The following is a 21,722-nucleotide window of genomic DNA, read 5'->3' as shown; positions in this document are numbered from 1 at the left end:
TTCCTATTTCATGCACCCCATTAGGTCACAAGGTTATCATATAGCGCCATATCCTCTATAACAGGGTTCCCCAACTCCAGTCCTCAAGGCCCACCAACAGGTCATGTTTTCAGGATTTCCTTAGTATTGCACAGGTGATGTAACTATTGCCTGTGCTGATGATGGAATTATCACCTGTGCAATACTAAGGAAATCCTGAAAACATGACCTGTTGGTGGGCCTTGAGGACTGGAGTTGGGGAACCCTGCTCTATAAGCCTGAGTGGATAGCCTTTAACTAAGGGACGCTTTCGCTTTTCTTGGACCCTACCCATGTATTACATGGTCTACAATCATTTGAATGGCCAGCAAGCAACACATTTCCACTGCAGTGGCCACAATGTATGGCCAGAAACGGCTTCCTATCATTAATTTAACACCAACTATTTATTCAAGTACGTCCAAAATGCGATTAGGTTCATAATATAAAAGTTGATTTTGGGCTGCCTATGTGTGATTGTAAGCCCTTGTGAGCAGAGACCTTACGCCTATTGTTTGAATTATTGATATGTTTGTCTTTCTGCAATGTTGTATTTTGTACATGTACCCTCTGAATTGTAAAGTGCTGTGGATTATGCTGGCACTATTAAACGATTATGACTGTAGATCAGTGTTCCCCAGCTCTGGTCCTCAAGAGGCACCAACAGGTCATGTTTTCAGGATTTCCTTAGTATTATATTGAGTGATGGAATTCTTGCCTGTCCATGTGATGCAATTATCACTCAAAGTGGATGCCAAGTCACAATACTGTAAAAGAAGATAGAATGATGGAGGATATGTGTAACAAAAGCATGCAAGCTGGAAAAGTAACTTTAGTCTCAGAAAAGTGAAAGAAAATATGGGGTCATCCTTACAAGTGGAAATTTATGAACCTGTACACTAACACAAATTAAAAACAAACAAATAATCAAAATTTACATCAATCTATGCACAACTTGGACTCAGTAATACTAGCTTTTTCAGGATTTATCAAACTTTTTCTAGTGGAGCCTCATCAGACTGACCAAGATGAAGCCTGAGCCTCACATTTTACCTTTCATTCTTAACCTCTTTATGTAAATGTAAAAGAAAATATGAGGCAACGGCGTGTCTAAACCAAATATTGCTACATTGTGAGAATGGTACTTTGTAAGGCGGCACAGTTCTATCGCTGGTCTGGGGCTGCCCTTTTTATTTCAGAAAACAATAGCCAGCTGTAGACAGGCAATTTTACTAAATAACATTACTTAGAAAATATGCCCTTAATGTCACCCTGACGCCTCATTCAGATGTCCTTGACTTTTCACGTACTCAAGAAACGGTCTGGGTTTATCAGTGTTTGCTCAGTGTGTCAGCCTTCACCATCAGAGTTTTATCAGCGATTTTCACTTATGAAGAAATAAGTACATCATTTGTAAAGCTTTTAATATACATTACAATGTTAATCATGGACAGCGCACAGATGCCAAAGTCCTGGCCATGATTATCATTGACCCATAGATTTGAATGGGTAATTCTGATCTGTGATGCCGATTAAAAACGGACATGTGAATACCACCATAGAATTCAACATGTTCTTGTTCCATTATAGAAAAACATGGTTAGAGAACATGAAAATAGAATGTCTGAACGAACGCTAGAGGACGCAATATTTGCTAGAAACTTCCCGGCATGCAGAGCGGGATCCCACAACCCTCCGCTGCCCCCCCTTACTAGCAAAAATGCGAGACCTCGTGCCTTTAAAACAGCATTGCTGCATTATGTACATAGCCATTACTGATCTGTAACTGCTGTGTACATAATGTGCTGTTTTAGGAATGCTTCGTCAGTAAGGGGGGCTAGGGACGGCTTTGGGATCTCATTCTACATGCCGATTGGCAACTGCTGTGTACATAAATACGGCAGTGCTGTGTTAATTATCTCGCAATAAAACACAAGAGCTCTTGATTTGCCAGTAAGTCTGTGGCGGAGGGTTGTGGGATCCTGCTTTGCATGCTGGGATTTCATAGCCCAGGAGTTGGGACCAGACGTTTGCTAGAAAGTTAGGTCGTTTAGAGTGGAATTATCTCTAATTAATGTTATTTAGTAAAATGTCTGCGGCTGCCCACTATTTTCTTAAAGGGAACCGGTCATGTCCAGAAGTGCTATTTACCTTCAGAATTTGGGAATTCATACATAAATTATATTAGAAGTTTGTGTGTTATTTTTTATTAGAGAAAGAATAAATGTTATTTATTAAAATTGGTAGGCTGCTTTAAAGCACCACTCCGGCATTATCTTTTATTTCAGCTCTGGAGTGGTGCCGCTAATGTAAGTTCCCTGCCCCCAGTAATATACTTACCAGCTGCCGTCTTCTGCTCTTCCTGGCACCACTCCAACCCGGAACCGCATCTTGTGACCGCAACTTCTGACTGACCGGAAGTCATAGCTAACGGTCGCAAGCTCTTTGTAAAAGTCTATGATAGCTTCGTTCTGGCTCTCATAGACTTACATTGAGTGGAGACTTCCGGATCGCCCAGCAAACACTGGAGCGATCAGGTAGGTCACAAACAGCAGAAGCTGATCGGAGTGGCACCGATAACAGTATAAGATGGCGACTAGTAAATATGTTGATAGGGGCAGGGAACTTACATGAGTGACAACACTACGGCGGTGAAATAATAATAAAAAAAACGCCAGAGTGGCGCTTTAAAAGTAATCAACTTCTAGTATGGCATGCATATAGTCATATCTCATGCCATAACTTGCATGTCTTCAAATATAATTCCTTCTAGAAGTGATTACAATAATAAAAGCAGTATAATTTTTTGTAATATAAAGGAGTTTGGCTCTGAACTACTAAATCTCTTATACAAGTATGACATTTGCATATGGAAGAAACCTGACATTAGGAGTAAACCAGAACACTCACAATAAAAATGGAAAACCAAAAACAAATCCATTAAATGTCTAGCCCTTCATTTCAACAAGTCGCCAAAATATTTTTAAGTAAATCTATACACCAAAAGAAAAACAAACAGAATGAAGGAAATGCAGTCAACATTGTATTTAGGAGACTTAAGACTAGAAGAGCCGCAGTTGTAGAGAGGTGGCTCCATCCTTCCATTTGTGGTTGTGGTTGGAAATCACAGTGCGGCAGAGAGGACAGGTCTTCTCTCTATTGAACCAGAGAGCGATGCACTCCTCACAGAAAATGTGCTGAAGAAAAGAGAAACATTTTATGTTAAACAGCATTCTGGTGTCACATGGCTCAACGTTTCCTTATTTGTTAGGGTATGTGCATATAATATGGCACACTTGATTTTCTATTCTGTGGCCATAGGATGATGCTGCCTTGATGGCATACCAACATATCCTCTGATGAACCCAAGCCACTCCGCCTGGGGAAAAACGCATCAGGATTCTTGGGACACATAGTATGAAGTTGGTGATAAGCTAAGTACAATACAGTTACATACCTTTGTGTGATACATTAATATCATATACCGTATTTTTCAGACTATAAGACGCATTTTTGTCCTCCAAAATTTTGGAGGAAAATGGGGGGGTTGCATATATTTATTGGGGGGAGCGGGGCACAGGAGGCAGCAGCCGCCTGCTGCAGCCTATACTGTCCCCGCTGCTAAAGAAAATGACTATTCACTGCTATTAAAGGGCATGAATATTCACCCCCTCCCCACGACCATGGGCGTGGAGAGGGGGTGAATATTCATGCCCTTTAATAGCGGGCACACGCGATCGCCCGGCAGCAGCAGAAGCCGCGCTGGTGATACACTGTGTGCCGCTATTAAGGAGCATGAAGTCACTGCTCCCCGCGCACACAGTCCCGGCGTGGGGAACAGTGACTTCCGGCAGCTGATCTCTCCTTGTGAGCCGCGCATGGCAGTGACGTCATGCGCGGCTCACATGGAGAGATCGGTGCGGGCAGACAGGACGCAGCGCTGGAGGAGAGAAGAAAGGTGAGTAGGAGTGTTTATTTTTTTATGTGCAGCCTGATGGGGATTAGGGGGACCATACATACTAGGACAGGGATGAGGGGTGCCATGCATACCAGGACAGGGATGAGGGGTGCCATGCATACCAGGACAGGGATGAGGGGTGCCATGCATACCAGGACAGGGATGAGGGGTGCCATGCATACTAGGATAAGGATGAGGGGTGCCATGCATACTAGGATAAGGATGAGGGGTGCCATGCATACTAGGATAAGGATGCGGGGTGCCATGCATATCAGGATGGGGATGGGGGCCACGTATAATAGGAAGGGGGGGGCATATCTACCAGGATGGGGGACATTATCAGAATTGGGGGACATTACCCCTATACCAGTGTCAGAAGCAGACCCGCTCCCCCTTAACAGTTCATCGTGACCACATTTTTTGCTCAAATTTTTTTCTATTTTCCTCCTCTAAAACCTAGGTTCGTCTTATGGTCCGGTGCGTCTTCTAGTCAGGTGCGTCTTATAGTCCGAAAAATACGGTAGGTTTAAGATAGCTCTATCCCTCTATGCTGAATTATAAGATATCTGTCTTGATTATAAGATATTAAGTTATTTCATATGTATTTTAAGTCTTTTACACTTAAAACTAAGGGTGCTATAGGGTTATAAGGGACAGCAGTGGTTAAGAATACTCTTCCTTTGAAATAATATATCTAGAAGTGTATACACCTAGAAAAACTTTAAAAAGTGTATTGTCTTTTGAGAGTATATGTTTGTTTTAACTTCACTATTAAAGGTTATATTTTAGGGGTATTTTCTATTTTGATTTACGTGTAATTGGGGGCCTCGCCCCTAATATAGATTTTTTATGGTCTTTGTTATGTGCATACGTTGTCTTTTTCAGATGGATTCCATGTGGAACCAGGGCTGTAGAGTCGGAGTCTGTGTCCATTTTGGTGGAGTCTGTATAAAATGGACCGACTCCGAAAATATATAATACATTGGGTACAGTAGTACAATGCAGAATGAGCTGTAAATGTTTTCATAAGAATTTGAGAAAGTTATGAAATGTCCTATAAATGTCTGTTGTGTTCCTGATCGAAGCTTTGAGTTGAGAAGAATCTGTGCTGCACTTTATGTACATGCTCAGTAGTGAGACAGTGCTGTGGAGTGGGAGTCAGGGAAATTGAGGAGTAGGAGGTTTGGCTTATTGACTCCACAGCCCTGCTGTGGGACCCACCTGAAAAACTTCTGCAAAATATGAGCACAGTGCGCAGCAATGTAAAAATGACATAACTGTGCACACATTCGGTCTTCTTATGCTAAATCAATACGGAAGAGTCATTTTAAAAGTCAATGTGATACATCAAGATCAGTTACAAGAAAATGACTCTAAAAGGGTCATTGTTACCTGGCATATAAGAACAGTCGGTTTAGTGAATTCAGCTTGACATATTGCACAGATGTCTTCAGCTTCTGAACACTGCCTTTTGGTTGCAGCCACGCCATAATTCTGCAGGAAAAAGGGAAGTATATGAACTAAATGCTAAAAACAATATAATTGCATGTGATACTACTGTTCTGCATGAGAATACAGAGTTTCAAATAAAGCAAATGCAAGCAGTCATGGACTAGATGTCTTCAGAGATAAAGTTCCACATGAATCACAGTGCTAGCTTACTACCCAATCCAAGACTGTGAAAGCTGCATTTAAAGATGTTGTATAGTTTGGAGCCAATTTGTCATCAAGACTGGTGTAGCACACGCTTTTGCTACGCCAGTGGTGCTGGAGTAAATGTTGCTGAATTCATTAACAGGCGCACACTGCTTAATGAACTTGGCACATCTAATCTGTGGCATGCATGGTTACGCCGCAGTACCACTAAATCTGGCAGAGTCAAGTCAAACTGGTGTGGCAATGCTAAAAATCTACAAATTTTTGTGCAACTCCCCGTTGTACAGCATTTTTGCCACCTTTCAAAGCTTTTATGATAGTTTACCATAAAAGCTTTGCTGAATCGGCCCCTATATGTGTGTGGATAACCATGCGGAATGTGTGACATGGTAAAAGGTGTCAAGTGTAATGTAGAATAAAAGAGGTCTCAGGAATAAAAAACAAAACACAAAAAAAACAAACAAAAAAAAACCATCACCACCCAGAGCGCAGGATGCTTCCAACTGTTGTAATAAATGTGCCACATTGATTAATATAAAATTTACTATATTTTCATGAATAAAGAGAAAAAAAATAACCTAAATTTACCATGAACATAAAAGTACAACGCATCACAAAAAAAATCTGAATCAGTGAGATATTTAGAAGCGTTCCAGAGTTATTAACACAAAGTGACAAGTCAGATTTGAAACATTTGGCCTAGTCAGGAAAGGGAAAATTGGTTTTGATGTGGAGGGGTTAAACAAATAGAATATAGTGGAGAACTTTTCTCTATGTGATAAATTGTTTGGCAATTCACCATCAGTGGATGTGGCACAAGATATTTTACCATGAACAAATGTTATGCCATGTAATTAGACCTGCCATAAAAGTGTGATGATTGGTGTCCGAAAACTAGTCTGCCCCAATGATTTAAGGATAAACTGCTTGTGCCACATAGCCTTCACTAAAGCAGTAATCAATGTTCACCACCCAATATACCCAAATTAACACAATAAACAAGTCTGCGTCTGAAAAAAATAAATATTGACCAAAACCCCCAGGCCAGATGGTATTCATCCACAGATATTGAGGGAGTTAAGCTCAGTAATTCACAAACCGCTGTATCTCATCTTATTAGACACTCTTGTCGGTACCACAGAATTGGAGGATGGCTGACATGGTAACAATATTTAAGAAGGGTAAAATGGTAAGTTACACAACAGTAGTGTGCAAAATTCTTGAGGGCATTATAAAAGGTAACCTGCAAAATATATATTGCAGACAATATAACAATAGACAAGCAGAATGGAGTCATGAAAGACAAGTTGCGTCTAATCAACGTACTGGATTTCTATTAGGAGGTAAATGCAAATCTGAATGTTTGTCATGAAGCTGATCTGGTATATTTGGACTTTGCACTTGATACTGTGCCACACAACAGCCTAGTACTGAAGCTCCAGAAGCAGGGACTAGGGGGCACCATGTGCACATGGGTAAATTTCTGGTTAAGGGACAGGAAGTCGTTGTAAATAGCACATTCTCTAAATGGGATATAGTCAGCAGAGTGAAAGACCACAAGGATCAGTATTAGGCCCAAGTCTTTTTATTCTCTTTATGAATGACCTTGTAGATGGGATTGAGTGTAAAGTATCAGTCTTTGCAGAAGACACAAAACTATGTAGGATAAGAAATACTGAGCTTGACAGTATTACAAAACGATCTGGATAAGATGTCTACATTTATGAACATTAAACCTCATCTGCCATGTGTAATGGACATAGCACGGAGTAATCCTATTGCTGCATATACATTAAATGAGAGTGTACTTGGGACTACAGAATAGGAGAAGGACTTGGGTATTCTGGTTACAAGTAAGCTGAGCAGCAATACTCTGTCAGGCAGCAGCTGTAAAGCAAACTAGATTTTAGGGTGTATAAAACGAGAGATCAAATCAGGAACACCATGTGACTACGTATAAATAACAAAATCAAGTGCGCACACACACGCGTGAAAGGAGGGAATGTACAGGTGCCGTCATGGGCTCTGAGAAATCATGTTACCGGTAACTAACTACGTCTTTCTCCTTCCCCCATGATGGCACCACGGAGAGAATTGCAGAGAAATGTATCATTAGGGAGAGACCACCGCTTCCAGAACCCTTCTACCAAAAGTAAGGTCTGAAGAGGCTAGGTCCAGCCGATAGTGATTGAAGAATGTAGAGGGAGATATGCCAGAGTGATGGCGTCCCTTATCCATCTAGCCAACGTGCCTTTGGAAGCTTTTTTCCCCCCTCCAAGGTCCCTGGAAGCACACAAAGAGCCCTATCCTTCCTACACTCTTGTGTGGCCGCCAGATACTGGATTAGGCACCTTCTGACATCTAATGTATGGAAGTCCCTTTCTCCCTTGTTCTTGGGATTGGGGCAAAAAGAAGGAAGGGTGAACTCTTGAGATCTATGGAACCGTGATACCACTTTTGGCAGGTAGGCTGGATCGGTTTTGAGAATGATTCTATCCTTCAAGATTTATGAAAAGGTGGGCCCTGCACATAAAGCCTGGATGTCAAGGACTCTCTGCGCCGACATGAGCGCTACTAAAAGTGATGTCTTAAAGGATAGGATTTTTAGAGATGTATCTGCCAAAGGTTCAAAAGGAGGTTTGGTTAAGGCAGTGAGGACTAAGTTTAAATCCCAAGGAGGTGGGATCCGAATAGGGATGAGCCTAGATCTAGCCGACGCCTTGATGAATCTAGAAATCCACTGATTCCCGGCCAGGTCATAAATGTATAGAGCCCCTTAATGCTGCGACCTGAACCTTCAAGGTGCTTATAGCTAGGCCCTGTTCCAACCTCCTCTGCAGAAATTCTAAAATGGCTGTCAGAGGAGCCCCCTCCTTGTAACCTGGAACCTGAAGATGAAAGGAACTTTCTCCAAGTTTTCCCGTAAAGTTTAGTGGTTACAGGTTTCCTACTTTGTAGTAAAGTGGAGATTAAGTTCGGGGATAAACCTTTATCCCTTAGGAGAGCCCTCTCAAATTCCAAGCTGTCATGTGTAAGTTTGTTACCTGAGGATGAAGAACCGGCCCCTGGGAGAGAAGATCCGGGACTTCCGGGAGTACCGAGGGGTCGGAGATGGACATCATCCTTAGCCAAGAAAACCACATTCTCTTCGGCCAGAAGGGGGCTATTAAGATCACTTTTGCCCTGTCTTCTCGGATCTTCCTCAGAACTGCCGGAATCAGGGAAATTGGAGGAAAAGCATAGTCTAGATGGTGGTCCCATGGAATCATGAAGGCCCATAGAACGGCCGGGATACAGGCAGTCATGGAACCTAAGAGGGACATTGCTTTCCGCAGTCATAGAGGGGTGGTCCCTTATCAGAGATATCCGAGCTATGACCTTCTGAATTTTCTCTGCCGGGAGATGACACTCCTAATTTTTTGAATCCAATGATACCCAGATATTCTTGTACTTTGTTCGGCTCTGTTTTGGATTTCTTTAGATTCAAAAGCCAGCCTAAGTTTGTCACAGAATCCATGACTTTCTCTACTTGGTTCTTGCAATGATGGAGAGCGTTGCCTATTATCAGAAAATCGTCCAGGTACGGGACAATTAGGATATCTTGTTCCCTCAAGTGTGCCATTATCTCTACAACTACCGTATCTTGGTGAACACCCGTGGCTAGACTGAATGGGAGAGCCGTGAACTGATAGTGCTTGACTACCCCTCTTATCGGGACTGCTACCCTGAGGAATTTCTGATAGTCTTTGTGGATGGGGATGTGATAGTAATCGTCCTTTAGGTCCATAACAGTCATGAAACAGTCCTGAAACAGCATTTTTACAGATGTTTTTATTGTTTCCATTTTAAAAGGTTTGAACCTTCAACAACTTGTTCAGCTTCTTCAGATTACGATTGTCCTGAAAGTTCCATCCGTTTTTTTCCTCAGAAACAGGGGAGTAGAATCCTTCGCCTTTTTCTCGGTAAGGGACCTCTTGAAGGACTGCTTTCCCTATTAGGCCTAGAACTTCCTGCTCTAAGGCTAGCTGCTCTTCGTTTGAGGATCTCTGGGGTGTCACTATAAAATTTGGTTGGAAAGTTGAGTGGAATTGAAATTTTAGACCTGATTTTATTAGGTCTAGGATCCAAGAGCTGTTGGATATTCTTTCCCAGGCCGGGAGAAAGACATAGCCTTCTTCACACCTGGGGAAAACCCTGATTGGGAAGGCTTTCTGTTGTCATTGGGGGGGGGGGGAGGAATAGGGGGGGGGGGTCTTTTGAACATGAACCCTCTGATTTTCCTCCTTCTATCCTCCCACTTATCCTGGTCCCTGGGGGGGGGCTTTCCTACGGATACATTTCCTACTCCAAAAGGTTTTCCTATAAGTGGTATTGGACAGGACAGGGAAGCGTTTATCACCCGCTTTATCCAGAATATCATCAAGCGTGGGCGTAAATAAGAATTTGCCCTTATAGGGAATGGAGCATAACCTTGACTTTGTCTGGAGGTCTCCTGGCCAACATTTAAGCCAGAGGACTCGCTGGGCTGCGTTAGAGAAAACTGCCAGCCTGACAGTGTCAGCAGATGCGTCAGCCAAGAAGGCAGCTGCCCCTTTCATTACTGGGATGGAGTCTAGTATAGCATCCCTAGATGTTTTTTTTTCCCTCAGCTGTGATTCCAGTTGGTCCGCTTTTTTTGTCCATGGGATCTTTCAATACTCCCATGTCCTCAAAAGAAGAGAAAACTTTTTGGAAGCCTTAGCAACTGCCACGTCTAATTTTGGTGCCTTCTCCCCGAACATGCCAGGTCATCAAACGGATACTTCCTCTTTGGGGTTAAAAGGCCCTTTCTTTCTGTTTTTTTCCCACTCTCTTCTAATTAGGAATTGGATTTTCTCATTAAGGTAAAAAGATCTTCTCTTTTTTGTTCTAGTCCGTCGAACATTATGTCCTGAACTGATCTTTTTGGACGAGGGTCTACCAACCCCATGGTGGACCTGACTGCTTTAACGAGGCGGTTTCCACTATACGGTAATAGCTACGACCGCCTCTGTCCCTGGATGAAGATGATGATGAGTTGGACGTATCCGAGTCCCCCTCTTTATCCTCTAGACTGCTAGACCTGGATTCAGGTTTTCTGTTTTTTCCTGAAGGGACCTAAAAGGTATTCTCTACCTGTGACTTTATTATGGACCTAAGCTCTGAGGCAAAATTCGAGGTTTCTTCAAAGATTGTTTGCTCAATACAAGAGCTGCAGAGTCTTTTTTTCCCACGTAGTGACTTGCCAGCACTTTTCCTTCCCGGGTTAGGAGGAGGAACCATTTTTGTAGATGGTTTCTCTCGGTGTACGCCACACTGGAGTCCTTGGTGTGCTGGGACGATCTGCCAGAATGCCCACTCCCACTGTTACCACGCTTGTGATGATTGGAAGGGTCCTCTTGACGTCCCGTTTCCTTATCCCGCTTTTTTCTTTGCTGCTGTGGCTGCGACTGCCGCTGTGGTGGTGACTGGGGATGCAGAGTCTGCCCCTCTTGGTGCTCCTGCTCACTCATGGCTGAAGGGGAGACTAGCAGAGCTCTATCAGAAGCACTCTCCTAGTGCTTTCTGTTGGTATATAAGCCCCTGGCACTCCCCTCCCCCCGTCTGCACTACTTCCGGAACACCTCCGACTGACCCATACCCGGGCATTTTTTTTGTTATTTTTAATAGTATTTAACTGGCCTGGACGCCAGCGCTTCCCTCCCCTAGGGACACCCGCACTCACAGCGTCTCCGGAAGAGGTTGTGCGCATGCGCCGACTGGATTCCCAGTCATGACATGCCGCGTCATAGGGGCATGCTGCGTCCCTGCGCGTGTGCACTGGAACCCGGAAGTTCCGGTGCGCGCTTCTCACCAGCGCCGGCCCGGGCACCGTGAGGATCCAGGGAGAGGCAGCGCGTCCACAGCTGATGTTCCATCTGTCTTCCCGCACACCCTAGAGGCCTACTAACCCCAGCAGTGGCGCTTCAGGATACCGCGCCAGCCGAGGCAGGGAAGCCCCCCCTCCGCCGCCTGAATCGGTCTGGCATCCCACGACGATCCTTTTCTTCTGGCACTCAAGTATGCCTTTTCTTCTACACTGTAGGTCCCCCGTCAAGGACAGGAAACCAACTGATGCAGGAGAGAGGTACTGCCCTTTTTATCTGTAGATTTCCGTGGTGCCGTCATGGGGGGGGAAGGAGAAAAAAATAAAAAGATGCTTCAGAGGCGATATGTATAAGTACATGTGTAGTCAATACAAACAACTGGCACATCATTTATTCCTTCCAAGGACCAGTGGACATTCATCCCCTTTGTTGAGCTGATTAGTATATATGTAGCTTACCACGGGCCTGGGTGGTCTGGAGTTGGGACCCGGTCCTATTTGTCTACCCTTTTATATGCATTACTTCAACTTTGATATACAGTAAGGTTTTTAATATAGGTAGTATAGGTACCGTCCCAATTTAGGGTCACCTTGCCGCTGGTGGGACGGCTTGTATACTTTTTTTGATCAAAAATAGTTCACTAAGTACCCTATATTTATTATGCAACTTTGCTTTACATTTATATATAATGATGGTAGGGTATGAGATCTATTTTTGTCTTTTGTAGGTTTTGCTTCTTTTTGCTAGTGTGAACATGCTCCTATTTCTTGCATGTCTACCATCTTAGACCTCAGTTCACATTGCTTGGTTTTTTGTCTTGTTTGCATTCTGTGCAATTTAAGGGTGTGGCATCCCCTTTGTTGAGCTGATTAGTATATATGTAGCTTACCACGGGCCTGGGTGGTCTGGAGTTGGGACCCGGTCCTATTTGTCTACCCTTTTATATGCATTACTTCAACTTTGATATACAGTAAGGTTTTTAATATAGGCAGTATAGGTACCGTCCCAATTTAGGGTCACCTTGCCGCTGGTGGGACGGCTTGTATACTTTTTTTGATCAAAAATAGTTCACTAAGTACCCTATATTTATTATGCAACTTTGCTTTACATTTATATATAATGATGGTAGGGTATGAGATATATTTTTGTCTTTTGTAGGTTTTGATTCATTATGTGTGTAAGAAAGGCGATTCTGGTATCTAAATAGGAAAGGGTTCTTAACAGTTACAGCAGTCAGGCTGTGGAATGTTGTACCGTAAGAGGTAGTAATGGCAGACACTAATTCTACATTTAAAAACAGATGTAGATGCTTTTCTCATAACAAATTTTATTATGGCTTATAAATAATCTTGCGATAGAGAATGTATTACTGGTTGAGAAAGGATGAATTTGATGAACTGATATATATATATATATATATATATATATATATATTTAAATCTGTGTAATCACGGTTTGTATTTGGACTCGAATAAATGTCAAGCAAACGAGACATTAATTCATATGATGGACCCTGTTTTATCACTGCTGCTAAGAACTGCTAATAACTAAGGCCAGCCATATGCCGTAGCTGTCTGTTGATAGGCTGACACCCATCTTCTGTGACCTCCTCATTTTATATGCCCAGAACTTGAGGACTTAATTATTAACACTTGTTTGTGCATATATTTATATATTTAATAAAAAATACAAATTAAACTTCAGGCAGGGTTTTTTTTTCCCATTGATGGAGACACACACTGTTCAATTAATGGATTTCATCAGTGTGAATCGATGTAGTGTAACGTTACTGATAGTGCATTATGTTGGCATGTTCAAGGATTGTATGTAGAAAAGAAAAAAGTCGTCTCTGGAAGTTGCTCTTTTTTTGTCTGTAACACTGTTCATTTGGGTATCTTTAAAACATGGATATAGGACAGTCCCGGATTACAGAATTCCACCACTACACAAGAAAGACTGCAACAGAGGCATCATTCTGGCAGCAGAAAAGCATGTCAAAGCCACTTATCCCCTGATGTTTCAAGCCTGCAAATGGGAATGTTGCCTGGATTCAGACTGCAGACACACACACACACATTTCAGCAGCCTGAGATTTGCATATGTATAGTGCAAATGCTAGAAATCCTGCCAGACTAGATAACTGCTTGCACTGCAGGACCAATGCCAAACAAAGATCATTTCCATGTGGCTTCACACCAGGATTGCATTTAGGTTTTTCACAACAAAGGCCGAATGGGTAAAAAAAAAAAAAAAAAAGAAGAAGAATTAAAGGAGAATAATCATCAGATTATGACCCATTGTTTAAATCAGTTTTTTTTGTATTATATGTCTTTAAAAATTGGGAGCATTTTTTTTCAATCAAATCTGATTTAGAAATGTAAAAAATATAATAATTCTCACACTGCTCACTGGGGCTTTTTTAGACTCATGTGACGCTCTCAGCCCTCCCTGGGAGATGGGGGTACTCTGAGCCGGGTCAGATGTTTGAGGGGTTGCAGCCGTGGCCTGGACCCGTTCCGTGCCCAGGGCCGTCACATGAAAGATTTAATGGGCTTTCAGGGTTTGGTGTTAATTGAGTGGATTTGATGACTACGCCACGTGTGGTTTCTGGTGATCCTCCACCAGCGCTGCGTTCAGTCCTCTGAGGCGGGATGTCGTGGCAGCAGCAGATGGTACTACTCCCCACAGGCAGAGCAGGGCCTCAGGGCAGAGAAAACGGATCAGGGGAGTAGTAGTAGGAGATGTGGTGCGGTGTAGTGCGGTGCCGTGTTGCAATAAAGAACCGGAGGCAATAGATGCAGTCTTCCAAGCTTTACTCACGTTGTTAGGTGTCAGCTGCAAGGCTTCTCCTTACTCCTCACGGCGCGCTGCGGCCACCAGGAAGGGGTTCAGCACACTCCGGGTAGTTCGGGTGCATCAATCAGGACCCCCGCTCCAGAGTGTTCCTAGACTTTCCCACTAGGTCCTCTCCAGTCCGTATGTGGTGCGTGTTACAAAGGCCGGGTCTCCCTCTGGACTATGCACAGAACAAAGGTACGGGTGGCGACTCCGCTCCGTCCGTTACCCGGTGGGACCCACTGAGCCTCCGGGCTTCTCCGACTAAGACTTGAAGTGACAGTCAGATATCGGGGGCCGGTACCCCTTTTGCAGCAGGAATCCCTCTGACTAGGCCAGAATAGAGAGGACAGGTGGCGTATGCCGCTCCGTCTGCATCCCCCTGGGATCCTTTTGCCTGTGGAGCTTGTCTCCTCTGCTCCCCTCCAGGCCTTCTTAGGTAGGGACCTTGACCGGATAGAGACAGCCGTTAACTCTAGCCCGCTCCTCGCCTCAAGGCCAGAGCACGAGGACCGTGTATCTTCAATCAGCTGCAGGTTCACACAGAAAGCCACGTTCAGTGATGAAGATCACAATCAAAGACCATAAGCCCAAGATGGCTGGTTATTAAATATGAATTTTGTGGTGTAACCTAAAGTGCGTCCTCCACCCTCACCCACTACATGGTTCCCCCCTATCTTTGGTTCCCCCCATCTCCTCTTATCCCGGCTGGGGCAGCACCCTGGTGCCTTAAAGCCCCCCACAGGTGGGAGAGGTGTAGTGTTGGGTGGATGGCTGAGTCCTGAGAGGTGCTCCTTCCTTACCTCGGAGAGGAGATACCACACCTCGGTCTGAGGTGCAGTATCCCTGTGGCGACTGAACCTTCAGGGGCGCCACACTCACACTTAATGTTTCAGGAAATAACACATGTACATTAGTCACAATGAACAAACGAGGACCCCATGTTTTGTATTAGAGGATCTAATGAGCGTGTGAGAAGGTCATTATAAAGAGGGGGAGCCGGATCTGCTGACTATTGTTTTATCAGCTGTGTATAGAATTTTTACCCGTTGTTATAGTTCTGCCTCTGCCGCCTGAAAACTTTTCCTGAAAGGACAGGAGTCTATAAAGGCCCCCAGTGGCCACTGTGATCATTGCAAGATTACTCAGTTTTTTATAAGGATCGTGATATTAAAAAAAAGGAACATTGCCAAAATTGATTTTAAAATACATGTAACAAAAACCTAAAAGAACCAAACATATGCTGAACATGGTAAACATCGGGACTAGAGGATGGTGACTGACAATTGGTGGAAGAGGCTTTTTTTAGTTGAAACTCAGACGCCAATATCAGAAAGGGCAACGCTCTAAAGACTGTGATAAGGAAGATTAATCAACAGCGTGAAAAAGAGGGACAGAAAATGAAGAAAGCCAAGGTTATAGCAAGAGAAAAGGAAAATAACAGAAGAAGAATCCTAAAGGAGTGTCCACATCTTATAACGTTATAGCATATTGCTAGAATAGGTCATAATGACTGGCGAGTGTCTAACCAATGGGGCCACTGCTGATCACAAGAACCAAGAGAAAAATATTCCTTCAGCCCATTACCTGCATCGTTCTTACATTCTGAAAGCTTCTTTAATCCCTTACTGACATCTGCCGTACATGTACGGCACAAGTCAGGAGCGGGCTCATGTGGTGAACCCGTCCCATACCCAGCAGTGAATAGCTGAAACACAGCCAGGACCTGCCTCTAACAACCCGGGTGTAGCAGAGCTTCGCCTGAGATTGTCAACCTGTTCAATACCACTTAAAAACGCACCACCGGGGGTGGTGCATCATTCTATGCACCCATTTGCTGCCCTGTGACATGATCACGAGGCGGCAATGGTTTGCCATGATAGCCGGGGGTCTGTTCAAGACCTCCGTGTCTGTGGCTGGGTTCCAAAGGAGACCGTGATTTTTGCTATATACAGCGATACTGTGGTATCACTGTATGTAGCACAATGATGAGACCCCCAAGGAGACTAACAAAGTAAAAAAAAAAAATCGGGTTGATGGGTGAGGTCAGAAGTTATTTTACAACAATTCGATCGCACCAATCACAATTGCGTTCTGCCTTGCTTAATTATTTTTTATACTTAAAGAATAGAATTATATATTTTAGGATTACTTACAGGCTGAGTAAAAAACAGTCGTAATACATCAGCAGATGTTCTCCACTGTCCGAAAACAATGACGAGCTGGAAAGAAAGGCATGTAAATATTTGTGTGGTTTTCCATAATACTGGAATCAAGAAATCTGCATTTTTCAGTGCATTTGTTTTAATGGCAAAGCTTACATATCTTACAACCCCCCCCCCCCACCTTGCATCAAAAAAACCTACATCCATCTCTGGAGTAATCCACATCATTAAAGGGGTTGTCCACTACTATGGATAATGTCCCCAAATGTATTTAAATGGTGGAAATAAGATTATTTATAAGTACCTTGTGCTGTCCTTCTTGCCTGTGAGCGGCGCTATAGCTGGCCGCTCACAGCCATCACGTGACTCCCGGCTGCAGCCGGCTCTGACATACAATGAGGTCACGTCAAGTTCCAGCTGCAGCCGTGCGGGACCCAGTGATGCGCTCCCCGGTGAGTAATGGGTTGTGGGAGGGGTTTCCCCAAGCGTCACAGCCCAGCATGCAAAGCGCGCTTTCCCAATGAATGCACGAGCGGGGAGCGCGTCACTGATGTCACGCCTCACTTGACGTGACATCAGTGGAAGCAAGAGGCGGCTACAGTCGGGGGTCACGTGATGCCTGTGAGCGGTCAGCGATAGCGCCGCTCACAGGCACTAAACACAACACAAGGTGATTAGAAAAAATCTTCTCTCCACAGGTCAAATACATTGGGGGCATTATATAAAGTAGTGGACAACTTCACTAAGTTAACCAAATCCAATGAAAATCCCACCACTATTCAGTGTAAGCGTGTGCACACACAGTGTTTTTTAGGGAGATCCAAAACCCTCCTCAAAAAACGCTACCTCATCGTTCAAAAGAATGGACAAATACATTTCTATTTAAAAACAACATACTGTTCAGTCTTTTAACCACATCAGGTTTCCAAAAATGACAAACGACAAAAAGAAATGAGCTGACGTTCTTCAGGAGTTTTATGCATTGAAGAAGCTCTATACTTTACAATACAAGTCAATAGTAAGGTTCAATAGACATCTGGGTGCCTATGTGAATATTCCTCCAGTGGTTTTGCTTGTAAAACTGCTAGTGATTTCTTCATTGTTGAAGGAAATTAAAAAAGAGAATCTGGAAGATGCTAGTTAAAAAACAAAAACATAACACAATATAAAATAAAATGTTGGTGGCCAAAAAGCTCTCGAGACACAATCAAAAGGATATGTCGGGGAAAAAATAAACCTGCCAGAGTGAAAAAATTGGCAGGTTCACCACCTGAAAAAGACGTCATCTGCAGAAAATCACCTGGTTTTTGCAAGAGAAAGTGGCCTCGGGAGAATGCCAGCAGTGTTTGTCATGCAGTCTTTTTTGGTGTACTCTCTATAGCTATTGCCAGTTGTTTTTGTCGCCTACGTTTTTAATTTTTTTTTATTTCTGTGTATAACATAGTGAACGTTACCTGAAGAATGGTCAGGCCATTACTTTTAGCCACTTCATGGCTTTGGAAGCCTGAAATGATTAAAAGAAGCTCCAAAAGAATGAGCATGTGAACAGAAAGCTATTTTGATATTGCAATGCATATGTTTGGTTTTTTTTAGGTGAGTTTCAAAGCAGACCCACCTAAAAAAAATACATTGTGTGCACATGCTCTAATTGTCAGTGGTTAGCATTGCAGCTTTGCAGCGCGGAGGTCCTGGGTTCAAATCCCACAGAGCACAACATCTGCAAGGAGCTTGTATAGGTTTGTGTGGGCTTCCTCCGAATACGGCGTCTTCCTCTCTCACTCCAAAAACATACTGATAGGGAATATAGATTGTGAGCCCCATTGGGGACAGGGATGATGATGTATGCAGAGAGCTGCGGAATCTGATGGCGCTATATAACCAATGCGTAATAAATTGTTCCCTCTTTCAGCTTCTTTATTCACTCCTTTGTAATTTTGGATTTCTCTTCTCTTGCTGTCAGCGGACAGCAGCTCGTATCATGTGACCAGAAGTAACAGAATATTCCCAGCAGTGGACGACAGTCGGCTAACTGCTAACTCCTGTGCTGCAAACCATCTTCCTCCCTAGACCATCAGTGGAAACGTTCCTCACACACAGCTTTAGCGTTACCCACTATGGCACACTATGCGTCTGGAGGAAAGGAGGTTCCTGCACCAGCATAGAAGGGGATTCTTTACGGTCAGAGCCGTGAGACTCTGGAACTCTCTGGGAGAGGAAGTGGTGATGTCCAACTCACTTAAAGAGTTCAAGAGAGGCCTGGACGCCTTTCTTGAGAACAATAAAATTACATCTTATGCTTAGCTTAATTAATCCAGGGATTTAATTTTACTGCCAGATTGGTGTCGGGAAGTGAATTTTTCCTCAATGATGTAAATTGGCCTATACCGCATGGTTTTTTTTTGCCTTCCCCTGGATCAACGCTGCGGAATAGCTGCAGTGCACAAGAAATAGGCTGAACTGGATGGACGCTTGTCTTTTTTCGGCCTTATAAACTATGTAACTATGTAACTAAATACCCATGTTTTGCTTTTTCTGGGAGTCCTAAAGAATTAATGAAGCAGAGGTAAAGCATGAGCATCTTTGCTTCATTCAAGATGGGGGACGTTGTAAAGCCAAGCTCCAAGGTTCCAAAGCCTCAGTCTCGGGGGAAGTCCAAGGTGTAAGAGAAGTTATCTCCTACCCTACGGATATATCTCTAAATTAATAAAAACCTTGTCCGGAGACAGTTAACAGCCTTACAGTTGCAGCATCTCTGAGCCTGGATGCTGGATAGATGCCGAATATCAGTAGTAATCTGACGGCAGCTTAGGAGAGGATTACATATGTCCCCTGTAATGTGCAGATATGGATAATGTCTCAAATACATGCACTAAGTGTAATAAGTAAAATAACCAGCCGACATCTTTTGAATAGGAAAATACATTGAAAAAAAACAAGGCAATACACATCTAAAAACAGAAAACTGCAGCAGGCACACGTGTACTTACTTTTATAATGAGGTAGAGCAAAGCCAACAGAATACCAAAATGCCATTCAGCTCCACTAGTTTGAGCCCCATAATCGATCAGGTAACGGAACCAGACAGGTGTGGAGACCAGCGTGCAATAATACTGGGAAACTTCTTCTAAACACATGTACCAAAAGCCCTAAAATAGAAAGGCAAAGTCATCCACCCAAATGTCTGCACATTTTGCAATTAAGCACAGAGAAAGAAGCTCTCACTTTGAGAAGAAGACTTCTAAAGACCACCCTTTTCCCTTGATGCCCTGGCAAATAAAACTGCAGGGGGCTCCCTGAATAGTGTCTTTATAATCTCTATCAATATACAGACTAAAAAGAAGCCGAACAACCAAATTCCAATACTAAAAGATTATTTTTTTTTTACCTGTAGGATAAAACTACATTGATCAATCTGGCTTTCGCTATGGACTAATGAATTATACTGGAAACACGCCCCTCCAAGGTAATATAAGTACATGATAATTAATTCAATCCCAAGGACACTTAGGAACTCAGACAATATGCCAATCATGTTATGTGCGGTTCTTAGGGGCTCTGATAATGGCCGAAATAAAGAGAACAGATCTCGAAGCAACAATTGTGACATCACTTCTTACAACATCAGATGGAACACAGTTGTATCAGACTACAGGACCCTCAATGATGCATAGAGGGGGTTTCCTGTGACCCAGCAGCTGCTCAGGCAATTAATGCTGAGCTCCTCCACACTTTACCTAACGCTGCTGAGCTCATTTCTACAAATCCACGTGAGCCCCTGCAGCCTAAGAGAAATGCCATCAATTACAGGATTTATTTTTAATGGTGTTATACAATACTATAATTAAAAAAAAAACAAAAAAAAAAACACAAGTCAACAGCAGAGTTCAGTGAATCTCCCTTCATTCGATTTGGGCAGATTCACAAGCTTCAGCGGGAAAATTAGATTTGCATCAAATATATTTGATCTGAATTGAATCTGCCAGAAAGGGGGTTAATAAATAAAGACACACACACCTTCATTCGATTTGGGCAGATTCACAAGCTTCAGCGGGAAAATTAGATTTGCATCAAATATATTTGATCTGAATTGAATCTGCCAGAAAGGGGGTTAATAAATAAAGACACACACACCTTATACTCACCTCTTTTTGGCCCTCCCGTAGCTGTCCAGCGCCACCAGTCCTCTAATCGGCTCTTCTGGACACTATTTTTGTTCCAGGTAGCCTAGTCTTCTATTCACTAGGTTCCACGACATGACATGTGGGATGTGATGCTTGTCGCCGACAAGTGATGTGCCCCATGTGACACTGTGGGGGCTTAGGGAACAGAAGACCTGGTTGTAACTTTCTGGAGACCCAGAATAAAGATAAAAGACAGAAGGGCCGATCGGAGGCCCGGGGGCGATTCTACAGGTATGGAGAGGGCCTAAGAGCATAAGAATTTTTTTGAAACTCTACTTGGCCCTCTTTAATTCAGCAAAATGACAGCATGCTCTGCAGCCCTTTCTCAACTGGAATGGAGGTGTGCATGCCCGGTCTCAATTCCATTCATTGTCAATGGGACTGCCGTTGTAGTTGTAATACCAGTGCCGGCGCTCCTGGACGGTTCCCTTTCCCTCTCAATGCAGACATGCCGAAATACTCATTGCCCTGGCCGCGTGGCGTGGTCTCTGTGTCTCCTTGCTTCCTATTCCCCTGCACACCGCACAGGCTTTCTAGCAGCACGCCTAGTGCACACGTTCACCCATTCTTTAAGGGGCAGTGCGCGCAAATGCAAAGGTGCCCCCAGCCAATAGCTGGGAGGCATCTTGTATAAAAGGCACCCTCCCCAATAAGGAGGTGCCTGAGCAACCGCTATAGATCCTTAAGTAGGTTTTTGTGCAACTGTATGTTGCCAGGTCCTTCCTTCCGTGTAGTTAAGTGTGAACCCAAACCCCTGGTCCTTGTGCGGCCAGGCCCTGAACCCGAACCCTTGGCCCCTGAATAAGAAACTGCATTGGCGGTACCTGAACCAGTTCCCGAGACCCGTACATCTTAACATGTACCTATCCTAGTACTCTCTGTTTTCCGGATTATAATACCAGTATCCGAATCCAGCCCCGTCTCTGACTCCGGGTCAGTATCTGTTCCGCCAGAGGATCCAGGACCTGTGCAGTCTGAACTGAGTCTATATCCTATCCTGCTAAGTTAGTCCGAGTCCAGTCCT

At 43.6% G+C, this 21,722-nt stretch overlaps 1 protein-coding gene across 2 annotated transcripts in view; it reads right to left on the bottom strand.

Moving 5' to 3' along the window:
- Positions 1 to 494: 494 nt before the first annotated feature.
- The window catches only part of RNFT1 (ring finger protein, transmembrane 1), a 47,452-nt gene continuing 26,224 nt past the window's right edge, over positions 495 to 21,722 (bottom strand). For both annotated transcript variants that reach the window (XM_073665503.1, XM_073665504.1), the window contains 4 exons: positions 19,505 to 19,663; positions 16,509 to 16,574; positions 5,369 to 5,470; positions 495 to 3,215 (listed from right to left, as the gene is read on the bottom strand). In XM_073665503.1, coding sequence (XP_073521604.1) covers positions 3,081 to 3,215; positions 5,369 to 5,470; positions 16,509 to 16,574; positions 19,505 to 19,663 — 462 coding nt within the window. In that variant the 3' untranslated portion in view covers positions 495 to 3,080. The remainder of the gene's footprint in view (positions 3,216 to 5,368; positions 5,471 to 16,508; positions 16,575 to 19,504; positions 19,664 to 21,722) is intronic.

This window comes from Phyllobates terribilis, unplaced genomic scaffold, assembly GCF_046119375.1.
Source record: "Phyllobates terribilis strain yellow unplaced genomic scaffold, ASM4611937v1 Scaffold_2__4_contigs__length_985480577, whole genome shotgun sequence".
In the NCBI taxonomy this organism is placed as follows: Eukaryota; Metazoa; Chordata; class Amphibia; order Anura; family Dendrobatidae; genus Phyllobates; species Phyllobates terribilis.
Note: the sequence above shows the minus strand (reverse complement) of the source record. Positions and strands in the feature narration are given on the sequence as shown.